The sequence below is a fragment of the Paramormyrops kingsleyae genome, chromosome 16 (assembly GCF_048594095.1).
Source record: "Paramormyrops kingsleyae isolate MSU_618 chromosome 16, PKINGS_0.4, whole genome shotgun sequence".
Taxonomy (NCBI): domain Eukaryota; kingdom Metazoa; phylum Chordata; class Actinopteri; order Osteoglossiformes; family Mormyridae; genus Paramormyrops; species Paramormyrops kingsleyae.
The window spans coordinates 3917206-3942855 of NC_132812.1; the positions used below are offsets into that span (position 1 = coordinate 3917206).

The window sequence follows — 25650 nt, forward strand, 5'->3', positions numbered from 1 at the left end:
TGTTCAAAATATTCAATAAATAACCATAAATGGTTTATCAGTGTGTTTACTTGAATTATATTAAAATCACAGATATGCAGTCTTTCATTAGAAAAAATATCCCAGCTTTAGTTGTTCAGTATATTTACAGTACAAACCTCATCAGTGAAATATGAGGGCAAAAAAAAAAAAATCATTAATCGTAATTAGTGCTGCCAACTATTTCTCTATACTGTAGATTGACTATTTTATTGATTGGTCGATTAATCTAAACGATTAATTTTCCTCCAGAAAATCGATTTGACCAATTAAATTTATTTTATTTTGATGACAACAAACTGTATGCTATTGCAGGATTTAAATAATGTATAATTCACCTACAATTCGATAAGCAGATTAGTAGTGTACCTAAAAATATTAAAGGGCTATGTATCGTGATGCCCAAAAGTTAGTAATCTGTAAATATTTTGCGTGTCCTCATGCTTTAGAAATTAAGTTAGCGGAGCACGGCACCTGCGACACAAGTGATAAGCACTGAAGTCGCGATGAAGGAAGGGACAGATTAGCAGTCACATCTTTTAAAACAGGGGATACTGTGGTTAAACAAGGTAAAAAGATGTTGGTGGTTGGCGGTACTTTTTGCAGATTTAAGTTTTCATTTTTATTTCAGGTCACAAATTATTTTCTTTTATTTAGTGTCTGTTTTCATTTGTTTTAGTGTATGGTAACTGGACTGTTTTAATGTAAAAAGCAAATTCTCTAAAAAGTAGAAAATAAATAGTTTGCATTTATTGCAAACAAAATAAATTACACATTGGCACCATCAATCAACACCGAATAAACCCAGATTAACCATAACATTTTCACAAACACTTGTTCAATGGAGAATCTAATGTAACAGGCAGACAACTTTATGGCTTTAATAATGCGTTGATTTAGCAGATATTATTTATCTGCTTTTATTTCAGAGTCGACATCGTCAACTAATCCCGGCAGCTCTAATCATAATTGAGGCAAAATGTGCAGTTAATCGTGATATTGATTTGAGGTCATATTGCCCAGCCCTAGGGTGTGTGAGAGTGAGATTTGCAGGGGTGTGAGTGAGTTATGCTGTGACGTGATGTTAGGGTGAGGTGTGCTGGGGGTGGTGTGCGAGTGAGGCACACTGTGGGAACTTGACCTATACACTGTGAGAGTGAGGCACATATACAAAAGGACGTTTGAAAGAAATAATACGATTATTAAAGTCACAGTGTAATTTACATAATTTTATTTAGAAGACAAGTTTGTCCAAGGCAACCTACAAATGAGGATCGTAGGGATTAATGGTCTTGCTTAAGGGCGAAATGGTAACTCTGGCAGCCATTGGATTTGAATCAGCAACCTTATTCTTACAAACACAGATCCACATAGAGCCATACACAGACCTGAAAGAACAGGCCGGTGAACACAGCCCAGGCTCCAGCTGAGGGGGTGGTATAGCTGCATGGAGCCCCCAGCTCCACCTGCAGGACGTTCAGGAGGGTGGAGAGAGGAGGAATGTGGAAATGGGCCGGGAGAGGAGATGGGAGGAGAGAGGAAGGAAGCGGGAATGAGAGGATGTCTCAGTCATATACACACATGCAGGCTTGAATGCATTCTCTCACACACAAGGTGCTGAATTTCTGCCACGGTCGGCACAGGGTGAGGTGGGGTGGGGTGGGAGGGGGGGGTCCGAGAGGAAATGGCTCACATGGCTGTGCTTCACACAATGAGCCTGGGAGGAGACACTTCCTGCTTGTGAGCTGGGAGCAGATCTGTGCCCCCATAACCCCCCCGGAGCATTTGCATTCGCCTGACAGTCAGCGTGCCCTACTGTACCAGGCAGCACCGCTGCATAGAGGTGTCAACTGCAATAATCCAGCTCCCAGCCACTGGTCAGGGTCGCAGAGGCCTGGAGCCCGTCCCCGGCAGCACAGGGCGCACAGGGGCCTGGAGCCCATCCCCGGAAGCACAGGGCGCACAGGGGCCTGGAGCCCGTCCCCCCGGCAGCACAGGGCGCACAGGGGCCTGGAGCCCGTCCCCGGAAGCACAGGGCGCACAGGGGCCTGGAGCCCGTCCCCGGCAGCACAGGGCGCACAGGGGCCTGGAGCCCGTCCCCGGAAGCACAGGGCGCACAGGGGCCTGGAGCCCGTCCCCGGCAGCACAGGGCGCACAGGGGCCTGGAGCCCGTCCCCGGCAGCACAGGGCGCACAGGGGCCTGGAGCCCGTCCCCGGCAGCACAGGGCGCACAGGGCACACAGTTTGAACCCCCAACCCTGGAGGCATAAGGCCGTCATGCTTCCCACAAATAATAATAATAAATAATCTGCCATACTGTCGTACCCAGCACCAGCTGAGGTTACTGTCTGCAGGAAGCTGCTGTTGGCTCGGAGTGAACCCACTCCAAACTGGCGCTCTTGTTCCTTCTCACCCTGGCCGCAGGGTCCGAACAGGACAGCCTGGGAGTAGATGAGGCAGGCCGGATTCTGAGAGTCTCCCGGTAAAAACAGGAGCAGTGTGGCTCAGGTGGTATGCTGGGCTCTCACACTGATGCGCGCCGAGTGAACTGTTGCCAACTTCGTAAGCCGGGAGAGCGGAACAAACACTGTTGATTAAAAAAGAGACGAAAGCCTATTTATAAATATAACAACATATACAGTGGAAATGGAATCAGACTCCTGCACGACTAAAAGAAGAGGCCACCCAACGTGATGGACAGCCGACACGCACATGTTGAGGCCGCCAACGAGCATGGATACGCACACAGGCACGGCCAGGCTCACCTTCTGCAGTCCGTCAGGCCTTCCTGTTCATTAGTGGTTTGGTGATGTCGCCATCCTGGCGCTCTGACAGATGTGGAGCTAAGGTCAGAACATCAGCCGCCTGCGAATGAGGCGAGCCAGCTGTGCGGTTCCGCTCGGGTCCGCCTAGGGATCGGTCAGTATGGAGGACGCCATCTTCAATTAGCTTGTCGCTGTTTGACATAGGAAACAAAAACACTCCAATGTGCGCGCACACACATACATACGCACACACACGCACACACATACATACGCGCACACACGCACACACACACACTCGCATACGCTCAGACTAACATCGGCTTGTCTCCTCTCTCTGAAATCCTGCCCATTCATGGCGAGCACTGTGTGTTGTTAAGATGAATGCTTCCGAAATCGGTAGCTTCTCTCGCACATGGGTCCTGCTAGGTAGGTCAGCACAGGCAAACATCAGGGATCAGGAGCCTGGGTATTTCTGGGTTTGGCCTATTTTACTTCCCGGGGTCAGACAACCAGGACGTTACCCATGTGTGTCTGGGAGAGATGGAGCGCAGAGTGAGGAGTGAAGGAGGCGCAATCTGCCACCAGTCGGCCTCTTGGGGGAGGCAGGAGGTCTGATGTTGGGCACATACTTTGTGTATTTAGGGTTTGTATAGTTCATCTCATTGCAGCTCTGTGAATGTGTGTGTGTTTTCATGGGAGTATGACTCAGATAAGCAGATAAAGAGCCATTTATTACATAACCAGAGCTGTCCGAGGGGTTTAAGTGGAAGCAGCAGCTTGGGCTCATGGTGGGAAGCTGAGCTGAAGGGGCATGACATCCCCAAGGTCCTTATGGAGCACGAGAGCTTTTGTCCATATCCCACAATCCCCTGGTGAATGTACACACGCACACATGGACTCACATGGAGCAAGCACACCAAGCAAGCCTTTAATGAGACATCAAGTTCACAAACAGGCTTGTTTAAATTCTTGTGGGAACAGGTCTCCATTTTCATCGCTTGTATGTGGGACACACACACAGAAACAGACCCAGTTATACAGCCTCTGGTACTATATGTGCCTCACCTGGGGCTGTGCAGGCCTCACATCAACCTACTTTCAGTCTAGGGTTTGCTGAGTTTCACCATCTTACAGCAAGCTCTTCCCCAGCAACCACCTCTTTTTTAAAGTGACCACTAACCACACCCCTGAATTAGAGCTGCACCCCTTCTGTTTATCATTTACTGTTTTATAGTTTTTCTCAGTCACTTTGGTACATTTCTCAAATCATCTTAAACATGTGCAAAACATTAAAGGCATTTCTCGAAAAAATTCATACAAACAGCACAATGGATTACCTGAAAAAGCCTGTAACTCTCAAAATCCTTAGTTTATCCTCAAAAATAAATATTTGTCAATGAACTTGTTAGTGCCACCAGAATGACAAGTCCTAGTGCCATTGTTTGAACAAGATGGTCAAAATGGTTAGCCACGTTGTCAATGTATCAGTGCACTCGAAGTATATTCTGATGTAAACTACAGCTAAGGGTTTGATGGCATTGACCGAAAATGCACAAAGTTGTACTTTTTCTGTATGGCATTTATCAATTTCAACAGTACAAAGTTAAATGTACTGTAACACACAAACACATACACATATGTATACATATATGCAGTGTGTGTGTGTATCAGTGTTTCTCCTACCATTATATTATGGGGGCACCCCGCCCCCCCAACGGCACCTCCCGCCCTCCCAGGTCAAGTTAATATTATTTAATTTTATTTTGTATATAGCGCCAGATCACAACAGAAGTCATTTAAGGTCACCTTTCCTATAGAACAGGTCTATACATTGTCCTTTTATTAAACAAACTAAATAGCCTTATGTTATTTATCTTATTTACAGAACAGCTTGTCATTTTTGTCTCTACACAGTCGCGTGTTTACAATTCTCCTCTGCTCTCTGTATCACACATGGACGGAGTTCCGCCTCGATGTGCGCGCACAGACACGTGCGCGCACACACAGGTGAGCACACTCGCACCAGCGGACAGAGAGTGTGTACTGGAAAATACGTCATGTCAACCACCTGAAGAGCAGACAAAAATATCTGCTTTTTTTTGACTGCTGTCATTAAAAGAAACACTTGAACACCATGAATCCTGTCGGTGTCCGTCTGCACCCCCCCCCCAAAGCTGTAAACCTAGGGGACACACTGTGTCACACACACACACACATACATACACGCACTGTAAGTATGCATATGTGTGTGTGCTACAGTATATGTACAGTATGTAACTGTGTAAAGTATATCTACTATATACTATGAAATGCCAGTAGTATACCGTAATATGGAATATTACAGTGAGTATACAGTATCACGGTATAGTGCACATTGTTGGATTGCATGCCTGTTTTCTCTGTGAAATGTTTGAATCACTAGGGACGCGATTGTTCACCCAACATTTGGCCGCATCCTTCGACCAGCCTCTGCCATTGTAAGGCCATGATTGAGGACATGGTCCACAAGTGTTGCCCTTATTTCATTAGGAGGGTGTCTCTGTTCTTGGCCTCTTCTACCTCTTCCTCTGTTTTGCCTCCCTACCTTTAAACCAAGCAGCCTTACTCCTCTTCTTCTCATCGACTTTTGATCTTGTTCATTTCCTTGTTGTTCTTCCATTGTCAAATTGTAACGCTGTTTTCTGCTCTGTCACTATATGCTTGCCAACTGAAGGTTCAGGAGAGGCGACTCTTAGCTATTTTAGAGAACTGGTTGATCATTAGTCGATCTAATACCTCAAACATTCCCCTCTATTGGCGAAAGTCTAGATTCAACTGAGAGAAATTCATCAAACCAGGTCACATTTACAAAAAAAATGTTAGAGATGTATAGAAAATATGCTTGACAGATTATGACAACTGGCCATAAAAAGATAAAAAGATGGTGGTGAGGTGGTCCTTTTTGCAGATTAAAGTCTGGCACGTTTTTTTTTTTCAGTTCATGAATTAATTTATTTTTAGTGTTCGTTTTCATTTCAGTTTTGTTTATGATAACAACACTGGTCCCAACAAGTCCAGCGCGCACAAATACACACACTGACACCATCAATCAACGTAGAATAAACCCAGATTAGCCTTAACATTTTCACCAACACTTATTCAATGAGGATTCTAATGTAGCAGGCAGACAGCTTTATGGCTTTAATAATGAGTGTATTTAGCAGCTACAGTACAAGAACAAAAGATATTAAAAAGCTCTCCGTTCTAATGCTAATTTAATAAACATGAATAGGCAGCACGGTGGTTTTGCCAACTCTGGCGGTCTGTTGTCCCAAATAGCTTCTGTACGTTTCCTCTTCAAGTGCTCGTGCTTAGCACTAGTGCCACATAATTGAAGCATTTTAGAAATCATAAAAGTAATTTTATTACAAAAATTTTTTTTAAATGATGCATCAATTTCAAATATTGATCTTGACACATTTTCAGCGTCAACATAATCAACAGGGGTGTAAATCACAGCTTTCCTCGCGATACGATATAATATCGATTCCTTAATTAAGCCAACGGTGTGATTTTTTTTGATACCTCAGAAATTCCCACGATACGATACTATTCGATTCATTTCGATACTGGTTATAGTAGTCGAAATGATGAAATTTCACACAATCCTTTACATTTCAATGAATTAAAAAAGGCAAATATAATTAGCATTTTATCATTTTATTGGGAACTGTAAACAAAATCTAGTGTAGTCAAGTACGTCCCATAAATCAAGCAAAATAAAGTGCAATAAGGTAAAAATGAAAACTTTGGATGGATGTACAGTAGATTAACATGGTGACTAATTTTTATTTTGAATCAAGTCTTCCCCAGACAAATACAAAAGTGTAACAAAAAAGTATGTCCATAACCATCATGACCTGCTCCTATGACCCTCTCATGTGCTACGCCCCTTATTAACTTCGTGTGCAATCCCGATTGTTCCCAGCTGTTTTATTGTCTCGTCTAGTCCTGTGTATTTAAGTCCACGTCAGAGTCTGTCGCCCAGATCTGTCATTGAAGTTTTCCCCGTGTTGTGTGCTGTGCTTGCAATAACCCCGCCCCCCTCCCCCCCGTTTGTTGGATTTCCGTCTGCCTGATCCTGATTCCTCATTCCCTGCTCGCTCGCCCTACACTGGGATACAACAAGAAAATAAAGTGCAATGAAGTCAAATAAAAAACATTGCATGGACAGACATGTACTGTAGAATGAGGAAGATCAACATGATTGACTTCTGCAGTGAAACAAGTATGTCAGTATTCTGCTTTGAGAGGTTTTTTTTTTTTTTTTTTTTAAAGAAAAATTAAATGGTCAACGTGTTCAGGAGATTGTGTGCTCTGAGCGTAGCGTCCTATGTCACCTGCCATACTAAACACACGCTCTGAAGGTACGCTAGCCTGCGAGCTACTTATAAATGACCAAGTCAAAATGATTTACCTACCATAAAAATGCAAAACATATATTTATATATAAAATATTGAGTATTCTTTAATATTAATTATTATTATTATTATTATTATTATTATTAATTTCCTTTGGGATTAATAAAGTATTTTTGAATTGAACTGGGATTTTAGTTCCTTCACCTTTCTCTTTCTCAGCTTGCTTTTCAGAGGGAAGTTAATGTCGTAGTTTTTATGAACAGTCCGAAAATGCCACTCCACATTTCCCTTCTTCGGAATAGCACCGGTAGACTGACAGATGAGGCAAACGCACTTCGAATATGACATGGTGGGGGGAGAAAAAAAAACCCAAAATATTCCTCCTCCCATTCCATATGGAAGTGGCAGATTTTTGGCTTCTTACTTGGTCCAGCTCCCCCATTCATTTTTATACCCTTTCTTAAATTTAGTAGAAATAAATTGGAGGCTAACTAGGGGACCCAGTAGCTTGCAGCAGCTGGCGCGGTTGAATGCATCATCCATCCTCTATTTTTTATGCCATACGATCTACACACACTACCTTTGCAATCGACCAGTAGGTCGCGAAAGACGTTTTGGGCGTAGACCATGTATACGTCGGAGTGGATCATGAAGACAATACTGGAACAGGCGAGAAAATAAAAACACATGTATCGATATTTATGCGGTCACATCGATGCATCAGATCGTTTGTGGTTGAATCGATATATCGATACAAATCGATGTATTGTTACACTCCTAGTAATCAACTACGTTGACTAATCGCAGCAGCCCTGTATAATTGTATAATGTATAACGACTTATACAATGAACTAATGTATTGGGGGGACTATTCAACTGAGGACTAGTATAATACATTTTAAGTAACATGACATGAACAACTGAAAATGTAGGAATCCACAGATGTTTGTACATAATAATTTGCATGACTGTGCCAAAGCATTTGCAATTAGAATGAGACTTTGCCATTATGATGTGCACAAGTGACTCGATGATGTGGAGGTTGTAGTTATGCGAATTTCATTCCTGATCTGAGAAATGTGCCAAAGCAACTGAGAAAAGCTGTAACCTCAGCTGTAACCCCACCTCCTTATGTATACAAACATGCCATCTGTGCCACCCCTTAGTTTCACCTTTGACGTTTTGATCACCCTACTCCACACATAAGGATCCTCCTCCTGCTATATGCTTCCTGTCTACGAGTGACGTCCCATGGTACTGTAACCTGACTTGTATGTGTTTTATTTCGTTTTGCTGCTGCTGTTACTGAATGTCTGCTGTAGATAAATACTAGCATGTGTGCAGTGAGCTGAGGTCTCTTTTTGGCTAACGTCAGCTTCTGGTGTGGCCGTGCTTTAGACTGGTATGCTCTTTTTCTCCTGCCCCGTTGTTCTCACGCTCTGCTGTGTCTGTGGGATGTGGAACTTGTTGCGGTGGTGCAAGCGTCATGGCAACTGGCATGGTAACGCTGCAGGGCATAAAGCAATGTCTGTCCTTGTTGCTGCGAGCGTAGGCTGGGGGCATCTCTGCTTACGCTTACATGCAGCGACTCATCCGGAACCTGGCACCTACTTCTGGGTGTTGTACTGAGGATTTCAGGCCCTAGGGTACAACAGCAGTACCCCTGCTTTAAATAACTGGAGACCAGTAAAGTAAACGTGGTGAAGCATGAGGGCCAGGATGTTGGGGAGGAGCTGCAGTGCATTCTGGGAAGGATTGTGCTCCCCAGTGGCTTTTTATAGCAGCCTTCTTGTTCACCAACCCCATCATTGTGGGCTGCAGGCACATGGCTGAGCATGTGTGATGGGGACTGGGGGGGTTCACTGGTGGGGCTCCGCTGCCCCCTGCTGTTGGGGGCCCAAAGCAGGCCTGCAGCTACAAGGGACTGCTGACTGCTGTATGTATCTCTGTACACATCTCTTCATGTGTGTCTGTGTCTGTGTCACTGTGTCTGCCTGTATGTGCATGTCTGTGTATCTGGCTGCATTTGCGTGTGTGTGTGGCGTGCGTGTGCAGAAGCTGACACTTTACATTCCTCTCTAAGAGCCTGGGAACTGGGCAGGCCAGAACTGTGTGTGTCTGTCAGTGTGTGTGTATGTGTGTGTCTGTGGCCCGTGACCTTCCTGAATACTGCTGCTGTTCCTCCACTTTGTAATGCGTGGGATTAACTGATTAGCGTGTCTGAATTTCAGCATTTGCGAAAATTCCTCATCAGCCTCCAGCATGGTCAATAATGTTCACCGAAAGTGCAGTTCAGCTCTGTGTGTGTGTACGTGTGTGCACATTGTATTCCTTATTAGTGGTGTAACAGATGTAAGTCATTCTGGAAGGCTTTACATGCCAGACAACAAACAAACAAACACTTTTCTTGTCGTTCAGTTCAGTTCAGTTTCCTTTTGGAATTGCTGACTTTTGAGCTTTGGGAAATGTTTATAAGCACATGTGAAGTACACACCATGGCGAAGTTCCTCTCTGGTATCTTAGCTACATCTCACATTGCTTAATGCTTTGTTTTTCCACATAGCGATTCGCAGTCAAAAATTTGACTCGGTGTATTGCAAACACTAGATAAATTAATAAAAATGAATAAAAAAAAACACGAAACGGTACCTTGTCATACAATCAGAAGCGCCTGCCCTTGCGGCTGACCCTTGCATCAACGCTGGCTGTGGTGCCGGCCCCATGCCTTCCTGTAATGCTGTGTTAGTGCGTCACACAGTGATGACACACATGGGGGTTGTCATGGCGATCCGAGCTCACACAGGAAGCCTGGAATTCCAGCTGAAGGGGAAGTTTCTTTGGCCAGGGCTTGCAGTGGACACAGGAGGCTTATCAGTCTGCGCCTCTCCTCTGTGCAGGTCACTCCGGCATCCATACTGTTGTGGTAAAAGCGTTATCTGTCCACTGTGCTGCAGTTGTACTTTAAATTTTTTTGTTGAAGATCTGAGTTTTAGGGGATTTTTAATCAATAAAACATCCAAGCAGTTAATTTGTGCATGTTGATGAGCAACGTTATGCAAATTGAATTTTAGTGGAGGAACATGGAATAAAATTTTCCAATATAACTGAACATGACCTGAACCTGACCTTTGACCCTTGACCCCATTGGATAGGAATTGTCCATGTGAATGTGAATTGTGTGTCAGGGGTTTGAAGCTAAGTAATTGAACCTAGAACATTGCCTAACCACTGCTGTTTGTACAGCGCTGTCTATGTGGCTGTGTGTGTGGTCCTCTCTGCCTGACACGAGGTAATGAAGCCCCTCTGGGGTCTCTTGGGGATGGGGACTGAGTCCTATTGAGTGCTATCATGCTGCTGCTCTGGATCCTTTCTATTATGCTCTTTTGGACAGAGGAGTCCAATGCATGGTTAGTGAACAGAGTGCATGGTTAGTGTATATAGTTGTATATAGTTTAGTCTTACCTATAATTTACAGGCATTGAATGTGAATGTGATAATATTACATTTTTTTTTGGTTAGTTTTACTGTTTAATACTTTCCATTTTATTAGCAAATGATTATTTTTATAATATTGAAGTAACTGCCCTGTGACCCTGATCAGGATAAGCAGTTGATGGATGGATGGATGGATTGAATGGTGGGTGGGTGGATGAATTAACTGTTTTGAACTATTTTGCAGCTCCCTTTTGTCTTACTGATCACTCCTTGTTCTAATTCATATGCTACATGTGTGAAAGCTTGATGTAACTTTTTCAATGGGTTTGACATGACGGAGAGAGATACGGATAGTAGAACAGAGAGAAAAAGACAAACAGGGAGAAACAGAAAGTGAGGGACAAAGACAGAGAGTGAGAGAGGTAGAAACAGAGGAACAGAGTCGAAAGGTGAGACAGACTGGAGGCTGGCTGATTAGACGCAGCAGAACCTGAGCAGCAACTCTGCACCTGATTGAGAATGAGACAGACTGGAGGCTGGCTGAACAAGTAAGTGAGACAGACGGCAGTGACTCATCCTCACGGCGGCCAGGCTCTACTTCCAGGAATATTTCATTAATCGCTATTCATCATCAGCGTGGCCTTGGAAAGACCCACTAAGAGCAACCCTGTCATCTGTGCAAGGAGCGTGTTGGTGCACAATGGAGGACACCAGGGGGGAGCTGGGAAAGAGAAGTGGCACAAAAAGTGGGAAGTAACTTATGAGTCTGGGCGGCAGGGTTGGGGGGGCGACATGAGGGCTCATTTAGCTGTTCAAACAGAGAATGGGAACTATATACCATGCAGACTGCTAGACTTGTGGCATGTGGGTGTCACGTCCGGAACAGGTAAGCAGATGAAGGGAGCCGTGGAAACGAATAAATGGGATTTATTCGGGGTGACACACCGTAACATTAATGATCGGACTGGGGAAAACATACCTAACACAGACATAAATACATGGGACTAATGACAGCAACAAGAAACAGCTGGTAAACACAGGGATTCCACACGAAGTAGAAGAGGGGGCGTGGCATACGGGAGGAGTGGACGAGCAGGGCATGACAGGGGGGGTGAATGAATTTAGCAGAATGAATTCTTAAAGTCTTTCAGTACGGAGGATTTAGACCAAAGTCTTTCAGTACAGAAGAGTCTATGTATCCTCTAATAAATATTACTTTTATTATTTAATTATATTTTATTGTTTTGTTATGCTTTACATATACTATAAGCCCTTAAGCACCCCAAACAGTTCTCCCGCGCCCCACATCATTCCCATGCCTCAGAAAACAGGATTACTATCCTTCAAAGCCACCATTTGGGTTCTGAGACATGACCTCAACACCAGCACACTGCAAACACCCCCATACCTTGGAGGAGTAACTATTAGCCAGGGCTGGGGCCCAACTGCTTGGTGACAGTGTCTCTAAGCCTGGGGGCTGTGGAAGCCGGCAGTGAGACAGAAGGTTAACCATCTGATTACACTTCTAAGTTTTGGTTAAGTCAGTGTCAGTTTTATCTGCTTTAAAATTATTATTTTGCAGATTTAAGTTATTTATTGTTTATGCCTTGTTTATAGACTGTTCTATATCCTTGCTTAATTTATGTATTTTATGCATACGGGTGACACTGACTGACACACAGTTCTGCTCATGTCAATAAAGCTGTTTTTGAATATGTATTCTGGAGAGACAAGTGTAAAGATGGAGAGAGGAGGGGGAATGAGAGGAAGGGAGGGAGAGAACAAAGGAAAGGGAATGAGATGGAGGGAAAGTAAGATAGAAGGGAACGCAGCAAGGGGGAGAGAGAAGAACACAGAGGGAGAAAGAGGGAGAGGCATGGAAAGTGAAACACAAAGAAAGCAGCTGAGGTAACAATGTTGAGGGATAATGCTGGTCCTTCTCTGTGAAACAGTGAAAAAAAATGGGGGAAGATCATCTCCTATCTTTGTGAAAGTCAAACATGGAGTCGACTCAAAACATGGAGACAGATCACACAGGCCTGATGTCAGGGTGTGTGGGGTCAGTCAGTCACAGATGGAGACAATGTCCAAACACAGAGACAGATCACACAGGCTTGATATCAGGGCGTGTGGGGTCAGTCAGTGACATTTGGAGACAATGTCCAAACACAGAGACAGATCACACAGGCCTGATGTTAGGGTGTGTGGGGTCAGTCAATCACATTTGGAGACAATGTCCAAACACAGAGACAGATCACACAGGCCTGATGTCAGGGTGTGTGGGGTCAGTCAATCACATTTGGAGACAATGTCCAAACACAGAGACAGATCACGCAGGCCTGATGTTAGGGTGTGTGGGGTCAGTCAATCACATATGGAGACAATGTCCAAACACAGAGACAGATCACACAGGCCTGATGTCAGGGTGTGTGGGGTCAGTCAATCACATTTGGAGACAATGTCCAAACACAGAGACAGATCACGCAGGCCTGATGTTAGGGTGTGTGGGGTCAGTCAATCACATATGGAGACAATGTCCAAACACAGAGACAGATCACGCAGGCCTGATGTCAGGGTGTGTGGGGTCAGTCAATCACATATGGAGACAATGTCCAAACAGAGACAGATCACGCAGGCCTGATGTTAGGGTGTGTGGGGTCAGTCAATCACATATGGAGACAATGTCTAAACACAGAGACAGATCACGCAGGCCTGATGTTAGGGTGTGTGGGGTCAGAGTCAGTAACGCAAATTTGACTTTACTGTTTTTATTATGAATCATTTTATAGTAACTAATAGTTTCAAACAAACGACTGAAAAACAGAAAAACTCAAAAATAGATGTCCTTTGAAGGTGAAAACTGTGTATTGAATGAGAAGTACAGCTGTGTCTGTGAGTGTGTCAGGTGGATCTGAAGAAAATTGGGCAGGTGGAGCTTCCCAACAGTTGGGGTGGGCGGGTGGGTCAGGGCGCAGGATGTTCACACATTGATGATGTATGTGGGGGGGCAGAGGGAAAGGCACTCGCTACAGGAATGTGTCAGACGGTGAATCAGCACACAGGAATGTGTCAAACGGTGCATTCACCAGAGCAGCCTGCATGTGGTGTGAGAATAGTTACATTACATTTCCATCTACTTAGCAGCCGTACACCTTTTTTGAGAAAGCAGGGTCAGTCAGTTCCTTGAGAAATTGGGGTGAAGGTCTTGCTTAAGGCCCTAATGTTCGCATCACTTTGCCATCCCTGGGATTTAAACTGAAGCCTTCTGATCACAGGTCCTAAGCCTGACCTGAACAAACACACCCCCATCACCAGTGTCACCCTGAGCGAGCTGTGTGGAGCAGCGACGATCTGCGTCTCTGAGGAGCTCTAAGGAGCAATGTGGAGCTATGGGGATCTGTAAGGACCTGTGAGGAATTGTGTGGAGCAGTGAATATCTGTGAGGATCTATGTCTCTGGGTAGCTGTGAGGAGCACTGTGGAGCTGTAAGGATCTGTGTGGAATTTTGTGGAGCAGTGAGGAGCTATAAGGAACTTTGTGGAGCAGTGAGCAGCTGTGAGGATCTGTGTATCTGAGGAACTGGGAGGGGCTGTGAAACCCTCAGATATCACAGGCCTCTGCTGCCTCCATGCTTCCAGCATTCATGTCAGAGTAACTGAGCTCCTGTCTGGAGGGTCATGAGCCTCTCCTCGCTGTGCATCCTTCGGCTTCTCTCAGTGACATAGTGGGGGCATACTTACAAGACAGGCATCCTTTCTGCCACTTTGTCAGTTTTATCGTTTATCATTTGTTTTGTGGTTAAAGATCCTTTAATTTATGAAAGATCTTAGCTAATAGGAAACTGTGCGTAGTGTGTGTCTCTGTGTGTTGTTATTGTTGATGTGCTCTTGCCATGTGATGATCAGTCCCCAAGGACCAGCTACAGTTACGCAGAAAGACACCTTCTCCAAAGACACTCTTCCCCCATCCACCTCCCTTCGCGTTTTCCTCCTACTTCAGTCCTCGCCTTGGCACTCCCACGCAGCTTGTCGATGTCACCGTGTAACAGCACTGTGGAGGGCTGTCACAGTGGCCTTAGGCTGCGGGGGAGGCCATGTTAAGCAAGTTAAACTGTGGTACGCAGCAGCCCTGCAGGCTCCACTCCGCAGTCCCACAGAACACGCGTGCTGTAAGGCTGCAGCATGAACCCTTTTATCTGCCGCTGTTATTATTATTGTTTTGACATGTTTCCTGCCCTGTAGCTATGATGGTGCTTCTTTATGGTGCTTCTCTGCAGCAAGGAGCTGCTGAATTCACTCAGCCACCGCAGAAGCACCATGTCGGGGGGGGGGGGGGGGGTTAGGGGGGTGCCCATGCCCATCAAACTTGTCATACCAGCCCCATATCACGCCATCCTTTGGTGGCTCTAGCAACTGCAGGCCAGGGATATTTTATTACTAATTAATACTGATCCAAATGTGCAGCTGAGATGCTGGTATGTTCTTCCATCACCAGAGCTTTGACAGAACTTTGCAGTTGTAGCTTTTGGCATCACATATAACCTTAAAATCTGAAATGGTATTGCCTTGTTCAAGGCCATCCATCCATCCATCCATCCATCCATTTACTTCCGCTTATCTGAGGTCGGGTCGCGGGGGCAGCAGTCTCAGCAGGGAAACCCAGACTTCCCTCTCCCCGGCTACTTCCTCCAGCTCCTCTGGGGGAATCCCGAGGCGTTCCCAGGCCAGCCGAGAGACATAGTCCCTCCAGCGTGTCCTGGGTCTTCCCCGGGGCCTCCTCCCAGTGGGACATGCCCGGAACACCTCACCAAGCAGATGCCCGAGCCACCTCATCTGGCTCCTCTCAATGCAGAGGAGTAGCGGCTCTACTCTTAGTCTCTCCCAAATGACCGAGCTCCTCACCCTATCTCTAAGGGAGAGCCCAGCCACCCTGCGGAGAAAACTCATTTCGGCCGCTTGCACTCGCGATCTCGTTCTTTCGGTCACTACCCACAGCTCACTGCTGACGCCGCACTGATCCGCGTGTCGATCTCCCGCTCCATCCTTCCCTCACTCATGAACAAGACCCCGAGATACTTAAACTCCTCCACTTGGGGAAGGACCTACTGCCCGACCTGGAGAGAGCACTCCACCCTTTTCTGGCTGAGGACCATGGTCTCGGATTTGGAGGTGCTGATTTTCATTCCAGCCGCTTCACACTCGGCTGCGAACTGTTCCAGTGAGAGCCGAAGGTCACGGTCTGATGAGGCCAACAGAACCACATCATCTGCAAAAAGCAGAGACCTAATCCTGAGGTCACCAAACCGGACACCCTCAACGCCCTGGCTGCGCCTAGAAATTCTGTCCATAAAGGTTATGAACAGAATAGGTGATAAAGGGCAGCCCTGGCGGAGTCCAACCCTCACCGGGAACGAGTCCGACTTACTGCCGGCAATGCGGACCAAGCTCTGACACCGGTTGTACAGGGACCGAACAGCCCTTATAAGGCAGTCCGACGCCCCGTACTCCCGGAGCACTCCCCACAGGACTCCCCTTGGGACATGGTCGAATGCCTTCTCCAAGTCCACAAAGCACATGTAGACTGGTTGGGCAAACTCCCACGCACCCTCCAGGACCCTACCGAGAGTATAGAGTTGGTCCACTGTTCCACGGCCAGGGCAAAAACCACACTGCTCCTCCTGAATCCGAGGTTCGACTATCCAACGGACCCTCCTCTCCAGCACCCCCGAAAGGACCATACCAGGGAGGCTGAGGATTGTGATCGCCCTATAGTTGGAACACACCCTCCGGTCTCCCTTCTTGAAGATGGGGACCACCACCCCGGTCTGCCAATCCAGAGGCACCGCCCCCGATGTCCACGCAATGCTGCAGATTCGTGTCAACCAAGACAGCCCCGCAACATCCAGAGCCTTGAGGAACTCCGGGCGGATCTCATCCACCCCCGGGGCCCGGCCACCGAGGAGCTTTTTAACCACGTCAGAAACCTCTGCCCCAGAGATAGGTGAGTCCACCCCCAAGTCCCCAGACTCTGCTTCCTCATTGGAAGGCGTGTCGGTGGGATTGAGGAGGTCTTCGAAGTATTCCTTCCACCGACCCACAACGTCCCGAGCTGAGGTCAGCAGCGCACCATCCCCACCATAAACAGTGTTGATGCTGTACCGCTTTCCTGCCCTGAGACGTCGGATGGTGGACCAGAATCTCCTCGAAGCCGTCCGGAAGTCATTCTCCATGGCCTCGCCAAACTCCTCCAATACCCAAGTTTTTGCCTCAATGACTGCCGAAGCCGCATTCCGCTTGGCCTGCCGGTACTCATCAGCTGCTTCCGGAGTCCCACAGGCTAAAAAGACCCGATAGGACTCCTTCTTCAGCTTGACGGCATCCCTCACCACCGGTGTCCACCAGCGGGTTCGGGGATTGCCGCCGTGACAAGCACCGACCACCTTACGGCCACAGCTCTGGTCAGCCGCCTCCACAATAGAGGCACGGAACATGGCCCATTCGGACTCGATGTCCCCCGCCTCCCCCGGGACATGGGAAAAGTACTGCCGGAGGTAGGAGTTGAAACTCTCTCCGACAGGGGATTCCACCAGACGTTCCCAACAGACCCTCACTATACGCTTCGGCCTGCCAGGCCTGGCCGGCTTCCTCCCCCACCAGCGGAGCCAACCCACCACCAGGTAGTGATCAGTTGACAGCTCCGCCCCTCTCTTCACCCGAGTGTCCAAGACATGCGGCCGCAAGTCCGATGACACGACTACAAAGTCGATCATCGAACTGCGGCCTAGGGTGTCCTGGTGCCAAGTGCACATATGAACACCCTTATGTCTGAACATGGTGTTCATTATGGACAATCCGTGACGAGCACAGTCCAACAACAGAAGACCACTCTGGTTCAGATCGGAGGGGCCGTTCCTCCCAATCACGCCACTCCAGGTCTCACTGTCATTGCCCACGTGAGCATTGAAGTCCCCTAGCAGAACGAGAGTCCCCGGGGGGAGCGCTCTCCAACACCCCTTCCAAGGACTCCAAAAAGGGTGGGTATAGTGAACAGCCATTTGGCGCATAAGCGCAAACAACAGTCAGGACCCGTCCCCCCACTCGAAGGCGAAGGGAGGCTACCCTCTCGTCTACTGCGGTAAACCCCAATGTACAGGCCCTATGGGTGTAGGCCTGGCCACCAGGCGCTCGCCATCGAGCCCCACCCCCAGGCCTGGCTCCAGGGGGGGGCCCCGGTGACCCGCGTCCGGGCAAGGGAAATCATGGATCAATGTTTATACTCATATACTAGGGGTCTTGTGAGCCGCACTTCGTCTGGTTCCTCACCCAGGACCTGTTTGCCTTGGGTGACCCTACCAGGGGCTTAAAGCCCCGGGCAACTTAGCTCCTGGGATCATTGGAACACGCAAACCTCTCCACCACGATAAGGTGTTGGCTCCAGGAGAGGTTGTGCAAGGCCATTAATGATAATTTCACTTCATAACTGTGTAACCCACCTGTCCCCCCACAGACCTGTCCAGGAATCGCCTGACTGACATCCCCATGGAGGTGTGCCAGCTAGTTTCCCTGGAGACCTTGAACCTCTACCACAACTGTGTCAAAACCATTCCTGATGCCATAGTCAATCTACAGACACTCACTTCCTTAAACCTGAGGTAAGACCGCTGTCTGACCATATTAAACCTGAGATAAGACCGCTGAGGTAATACCACACTCTGACTGCGGTAAATCTCAGGTAATACCACACTCCGACTGCGGTAGTTCTGAAGTAATACCGCACTCCGACTGAGGTAAATCTGAGGTAATACCACACTCTGATTGATGTAAATCTGAGGTAATACCACACTCTGATTGAGGTAAATCTGAGGTAATACTGCACTCTGATTGAGGCAAATCTGAGGTAATACCGCACTCTGACTGCGGTAAATCTGAGGTAATACTGCACTCTGATTGAGGTAAATCTGAGGTAATACTGCACTCTGATTGAGGTAAATCTGAGGTAATACCGCACTCCGACTGCAGTAAATCTGAGGTAATACTGCACTCTGATTGAGGTAAATCTGAGGTAATACTGCACTCTGATTGAGGTAAATCTGAGGTAATACTGCACTCTGATTGATGTAAATCTGAGGTAATACCACACTCTGATTGAGGTAAATCTGAGGTAATACTGCACTCTGATTGAGGTAAATCTGAGGTAATACCGCACTCTGACTGCGGTAAATCTGAGGTAATACTGCACTCTGATTGAGGTAAATCTGAGGTAATACTGCACTCCGACTGCAGTAAATCTGAGGTAATACTGCACTCTGATTGAGGTAAATCTGAGGTAATACTGCACTCTGATTGAGGTAAATCTGAGGTAATAGCGCACTCCGATTGAGGTAAATCTGAGGTAATACCGCACTCTGGTTGCGGTAAATCTGAGGTAAAACCGCACTCTGACTGCGATAAATCTGACGTAATACTGCACTCTGATTGAGGTAAATCTGAGGTAATACTGCACTCTGATTGAGGTAAATCTGAGGTAATACTGCACTCTGATTGAGGTAAATCTGAGGTAATACCGCACTTTGACTGTGGTAAATCTGAGGTAATACAGCCCTCTGACTGAAGTAAATCTAAATTAATACCGCACTCTGACTGAGGTAAATCTGAGGTAATACTACGCTTTGACTATGGTAAATCCTAGGTAATACAGCCCTCTGACTGAGGTAAATCTAAGGTAATACCTCAGTCTGTGGTGAATCGGAAGTAAGGGGCTGTCACTGGCTGCTTTAAATGTCAGTAAATTAAGTTGAAGGAACTTCTGAGTAACTTCTCTGTCTTGTTTTTTGCCTCCCCTGTGGAGAACTGTGACCCTCCCCCACCCCACAGCATTCTGCTCAGTCCCAGAGCTAACATTTAGATTTTAACTTCAAAAAGAAGCACCCCCCCCATCTCCACACACACACACACACACACACCATAACCCCTTCAAGCTGTTTGGCCTCTCGGAGTCTGGGAACGCAATGATGTTTTGCTAGCAGAGTGGGATGGGCTGCCAGGCTGTAGGAGGGGGCGGGTATGTAGAGTGAGAAGTGAGGAGCCAGGAGGAGGGGTTATGTACCAGGAAGCAGGGCTCTATACTGCGGGGGGGGAGGGGGGGCAGGGGCCACGGCTGTACATTGTTTAATTGCATGGCTCCCAGAGTGTATGGCCTCAGGTGCAGGGTGCAGACAGACCCACCATCCTGCCGCCACACATCCTGTCTTCCTGAGCAGCGAAGGCGATGGTGTCTGCTGTCTGGGAGGGAGGGTGGTGGCGGGGTGATTCCCTTTAGTGTGGGGGTGTGCTCATAAGGCGGCTGTTACGTAAGTGTTCGCAGTCAGCTGTGCTGGAACACTCTGTGTCAGAGAGTGGAGCTATTTACATCAGCTGGGGGGGGGGGTGGTGGTGAGAGGCATGAAGAGCTGGCCTTCTCCACACGCGGTCAGGGGTCAGAGAGGGGGCATAGGGCAGGCCTCAGACATGCCGCTCCCTTCCGCAGGGCCCTCTCTCAGCTTCCGTGGCACCATGGTGCTCTGTTAGACACCTGACCTTGATCTCAACTCACCTGTGCTTACCCCCCCTCCCCAGGGACCAGTCACTGTCTGGAGTGTTTGGCAATGGCCTGAGACTCCTGTTTACCTAAATGCAGACCATGGCGTGCACAGGAAAAACAGCACAGTTCATGTCCCCTTTGCGTTGGTTAGTGAGTGACCGTAACCTGGCAGAGACATGTATTGTTCTATCGGTGACGTGATGTCAGTGTTGGAAGGGAAGGTGTGGCAGCAGAGTGGACCCAAAGCTCAACAGGGCAGAGCCATAGCTCAATGGGGCGGAGCCAGAACTCGGCTGGGCGGAGCTAGAGCTCAGCAGGCCTGACGTCTGTGTTGCTCTTTCTGTTGTTCTGGCACTTATGTTGCATTCCATTTAAATCGGAGGTCTGAAGTCAGAGCTGGGAATGATGTCACACTTAACCACATTCCAGTACATCAAATCAGCCATTTAGCAATACCAGTTCTAGCCAGGTTTATTGTTTGCCATTGTTAGCAATACCAGTTGATAACACATCATGCTGTATTTTGTGCATACAAACAACGTAGCAACGAGTCCACAGGTACCAGTATATAACTACAGTTTCCACTGCTATTGATTTTTGAGAGTGCAGCCTCTTGAATTCTGAGGTCGGGGTTGCAGAGGTTCCTTCGACTTTCTGAGTCGGAATTCCGACTTCACGGAGCATTACAGTTGAAATTTCCAGTTGAAATGGAATACAGAATTAGCACTGTCCCAATTTCAAATTTGCCATTTTTGGTGTATGTATAATTCAGGCCATGCTTTACAGTCTGGAAGCTTTCAGGCAGGAGTGTATAAGGAAACAAACCTCATTAATGATGCAGAATGTTTTCAAAGCAGCCATTCCACAGTCATTTGGAGTTCGTCACCTGTGTGTGACACTGATGTCGTGTCGTGACCGCGATTAAGGTACACTTACAGGGACGGGTCACATGGGTAATGGGTTTCCACGGCTCAGCCCCTGTAACATAAGCATCAAGGTCAGCCAATTAACCTGCGCAATTATGTCGTATTTCTGGAGGCATTGCATCATCGAGTTATACCCTCACCATTAGACCGTTAGAGCCATTAACTCACTGGCCCGTGTGACCCAGCTGTCCCCAGAGCATCTGCGGCTGCTGTTTCACCCCAGACACGCTACAGTGTGTCTGCAGATCCATTGAAGCTCTGCTGAGGCCCTCAAACGGCATTTGCTAAGCCTCTGTGCCTCATATCAGAAGGTCACCAGTTAAAGCCCAGCCTTGGCACATCTGCAGGTCCTTGAGTAAGACCCTTAACCCCCAGCTCCCTGGGCACCACAGCAGGTGGCTGCCCTTTGCGGCCAGCTTACTCTCACCTACAGAGCGCATGTTGCGGAAGGCATAAAAAGAATTTCTCCAAGTAGTATCAATTATTACTATTATTTTACCAGCATCTAACAATGTGCTAGCAGCTCATCCTGTTCTGCACTTTAGGCATTAAGACTGTAATGGTGAGACTAGCCGTAAGATCGTATGACCCTCTACTCTGTGTATGTGAGTGACAGACATGCTACTTATGGGGCTGTGTGGTCATGTGACTGGGATCACGTGACTGTGTGAACGTGTGAACGTGGGATACAGTGTTCAGTAGATGATAATTAGTCACTGCTCTTTTGGCCTTGTAGGTGCAGTGGGGAAACACTAATCTAGTTTCTTATTCTATTAATGAGGGACCATGCAGGGAGAAATCTGGGTGGAATAGGAGCTGCACTGATGTTGAATCATTTTTTAGTTTCATAAACCGTGTTGGAGGACTGTGCAGAGCAGAGGGGTTCAAGTATGCTCCGGATTAGTGGGTGACCGCAGCGTAGCGCACAGTTTGGTATAAAGTACAAAAACTGGGCCAAAATACTTCAGATTAAACTAATCGTTTCTTTGAGTAGAATTTAAATATTTTTTTCATGAAAATCAGGGCAGTTTCTTATTCTTTTTGCCAGTCTATGTCTGGTTGTTGTTTGTTTCAAAAACCACATTGAACTCATCCATTGAAATGCTGGTACTGTACCCAGCACTAATGTGAGTTGAGTTGGCATGTTCCTGTGTTTACCCCACATTTTTGTGTCCTACGCCCTGATGCTGCAGGTTGATCTTAGAGCACGAGCTCTTGGAGATCGGTGACTATGACATTGTTTCCTGACTGCAGTCCTGTGCTTCCTGAGACAGGCCTATATAGCCCCCCAGGAGAAGTAGAAGCGGATGGTCCCGTCATCTTCAGTCTGCATTCCTAATCAATGGCTCCCATAAACTATAGTAAGATGTTAGGGTTTGGGTTAATCCCAGAAAGGCGTGCAGTCATGTGAGCCGAGGGGGTCACACGTGGAATTCCTCTCACTGCCTGGACAACACATGTGAGCAGGGTTCACATTCTTCTGGAAAGACATGAGCCGGTATTTGTTATCGGATGTTTGTTTGATAACACTTTACATTAACTGCACCTTCATAATGCTTTTATATTGCATTATTCATTAAATATTAAATATTCATTAAATATTCATAAAACATTCATAAACATCATGTATGTATACCTTAACATCTTAACATCCCTTAACAGCTGTAATATACATTAATAACAAACATTATAATTGTATAATCATGTAATGTTTGTTATTAATGTAGATTAAAGCTGTTAAGGGATGTTAGGATGTTAAGGTGTATTTGCATGCTGTTTGTTAATGTTCTATGAATGCATTATGAATGCATTATGAAGGTGCACTTAATGTAAAGCGTTACCATTTGTTCTTTTTTGATGTTACAAGCTCCCTCATTGGCAGTTGGGCTGCTAGGTGGGCAGGGTGTTGGGGAGCCACAGGCAGAGAGCTGGCCCAGTAGAGTCCTGCCGCAACCAGCCACCCCGTCTGTGATGGTTGTTCTCTCTCCCCTTGATCAGATTAAATGTAAATGCACCTTTGTGCCTGTTTGTTGTCTGTCTGCCTGCCCTGTGGCTTTGCTCCGCATGCTAGTGAGATCATTACCATGTGACACCTGGTACGTGCAGCGGACTCGCCAGGTATCACTGATTTTTTCTTGTTTATTTGTCATATGTGGGTATGAGAGTAAATGAGAAAGGAAATGTGTTCACTGTCCGTGTCACACTGAGACCTGTGTCTACAAGCACGGCCCTGCAGTACATAACCGTTCCTCGTCAAACATGAAAACCGGCACCTTATCGTCCATCTGCCTGATCGTGCCTGGGCCTGTTCCACATGACACCAGACAGGAGCTGAAACGTATGGCTGGAATCAGCAGTGGGGATGTCCCGTGGAAAGCTACCGTTGAAATGGGGCCATCTACACTGCTTCCACCTCTCAGCCCCCCCCATGGCCGTAAACGGGCAACAGACACTCCGCAAATCTACCTGAATGTTCTGGAATGCAGTGGCGTCACCCCCGACCGTCCCCCCCCCTTCCCAGTTTACTGAGTGCCCTGAATCTTGGATGCAGCCTGAGCCTCCGCTGTACCAGCAGGCGTGAGGCATGACGTGCTTGTGAGACGCTCCGGGAAAAGACTCAGCACTTCTGTTTGTTTATTTTATGAGATCAAACTTTTTTTTTTTTATTAGCTGGATTTTTCCCGCTTGCCACATTTCTCTGGAATCTGTTTATGTCTCTCCCAGGCTGCGTACTAAGTGCCAGGCTTGTTCATGAGGCTGGTTTTGAAGCTGTGTTTCTAAGATGTGCTTTAAGGGGATCATCCCTCTCAGCCACCCCCTCCACAGCGAAAGCTTTCCGCCATGTTTACTTCCATCTAGGGATGCCAATTCCTGGAATTTTCTGAAGAAATTGGAAACTTTCCATGGGAATTTATGGGAATTAATAATTTCCTGTATATGTAAAGGCAAACATACAAAAAGTATATAAATAAGAGAGATTTTGAAGACATTTGGATTTAGCTTAACACTTTATAGGGAATCAGCAAGATTGTTAGTTAGCTGGCTACATATTATAGTACTATTATATTATTTTAGCTCATTCATTAGCTTGTTTGATGGATTACTTGAGCCGTGGGTGATGAGTTTTCTATCTACTTTTACAGTTTATTTTTATATTTAAAACGACAAAATATGAACTTACCACGGCTTGGCACATGTAAGTTGTAAAAAGTAGAAACCAAAAGTAGCTACAAAATTAATTTACTGACATGTTAAAAGTCACATCTCACATCATGGATGCCGTTATATTTTTGCAGCTTGATTTGGTGCTGGAATGTCACTTCCTGTGTGTTTGTCCCATGAACAGACTCGTGGTGCTGATGTGTTTGCATGTGTTTCCCTGCAGCAGGAACCAGCTGTCAGCGCTGCCGGCATGTGTGTGTGGCCTGCCCCTCCGTGTGCTCAACGCCAGCAACAACAAGCTGGGCTCCCTCCCCGAGGCCCTCGGACAGCTCAGCGGCCTCATGGAGCTGGTAAGAGTGTCTGCCAATGTGTGTCTGTGTATGCGTGTGCCTGCACGTGTCTCGCAAGTGGCACCATGATTGTGTATGGTTGTGTGTGTGTGTGCGCGTGCACACAGCTTGGATTCTGCACTTCTGTTTTGGTTCACAGTCTGTTTAGTGTGTGTGTAGCTCTGTGTTCAGGTTTACTGTAATGTGTGTGTGGCCGTGTTTTCAGGTTTACTCTGGTATGTGTGTCTACCGAATATCCCCCACAATGTAATAAAACCCTGTTATTCTGACGTTGTGGGGATCATTTTTCAGGTCCCCACAAAGATCTGTGAATGCAATCAAAAAACTAAAAATGCCAAAGTCTAGTATTTGGTTATTTATGGTTAAGGTTAGGGCTGGGTAGGGGTTAAGGTCATCATGTTGGGATTAGAGTTATCCCCATAGAAATGAATGGAGAGTCCCCACAAATATATAATTACAAACCTGTATGTGTGTGTGTGGTCCAAGTATACCTTACCTTGTGGGGACCAAATGTCCCCAAAATGTGATAAATACCCATTTTCTAATTTTGATTTTCAATCCATGACTGCAATCAAAAACTTAAAAATGCTAAAACTCTTATAAAGACGCTCCTCTACTTACAAACTCTCACTTTACAAACTTTCAGACATACGAATGAAGAGGACTGTAAGTCCAAATTGTGTTCATTGGGCTCCCGTTTCCTGTCCGCAACATCAATTTTTTTTTCCTGAGCGCCAATTCCGGGTAGCACGACTTCTGCCGGCTACTCCCCCCACGCAGCAGCATAGCGTGCGTACTCCCAGCATCCTAGTCCGTTAAAATGATGTTAAATAACGACCTATGAACATTTCAATTTACTATCGGCTGTTCAGAACGTATCTCATTTGTAAGTAGAAGAGCATCTGTATTTTGTTTGGTTACTTATGGTTATGGTTAGAGCTAGGTAGGGCTTAAGGTTGTCATAGTTAGCATTAGCATTTTTCCCATAGAAATGAATGAGCGGTCCAAACAAAG

At 46.6% G+C, this 25650-nt stretch overlaps 1 protein-coding gene and 1 long non-coding RNA gene across 7 annotated transcripts in view; one reads left to right on the plus strand and one right to left on the minus strand.

Annotated features, from left to right (window-relative positions):
• Positions 1 to 25650, plus strand: part of lrch1 (leucine-rich repeats and calponin homology (CH) domain containing 1) — a 66547-nt gene that overhangs the window by 7036 nt on the left and 33861 nt on the right. For all 6 annotated transcript variants that reach the window (XM_023831769.2, XM_023831765.2, XM_023831767.2 and 3 more), the window contains exons 2-3: positions 18126 to 18270; positions 24510 to 24636. In XM_023831769.2, the coding sequence (XP_023687537.1) occupies positions 18126 to 18270; positions 24510 to 24636 (272 nt within the window). The remainder of the gene's footprint in view (positions 1 to 18125; positions 18271 to 24509; positions 24637 to 25650) is intronic.
• On the minus strand, positions 2295 to 9911 carry LOC111854132 (uncharacterized). The gene is made up of 3 exons (XR_002840619.2): positions 9834 to 9911; positions 2784 to 2974; positions 2295 to 2605 (listed from the first exon to the last, which is right to left on the minus strand). It is a non-coding gene; the product is annotated as an uncharacterized lncRNA (long non-coding RNA).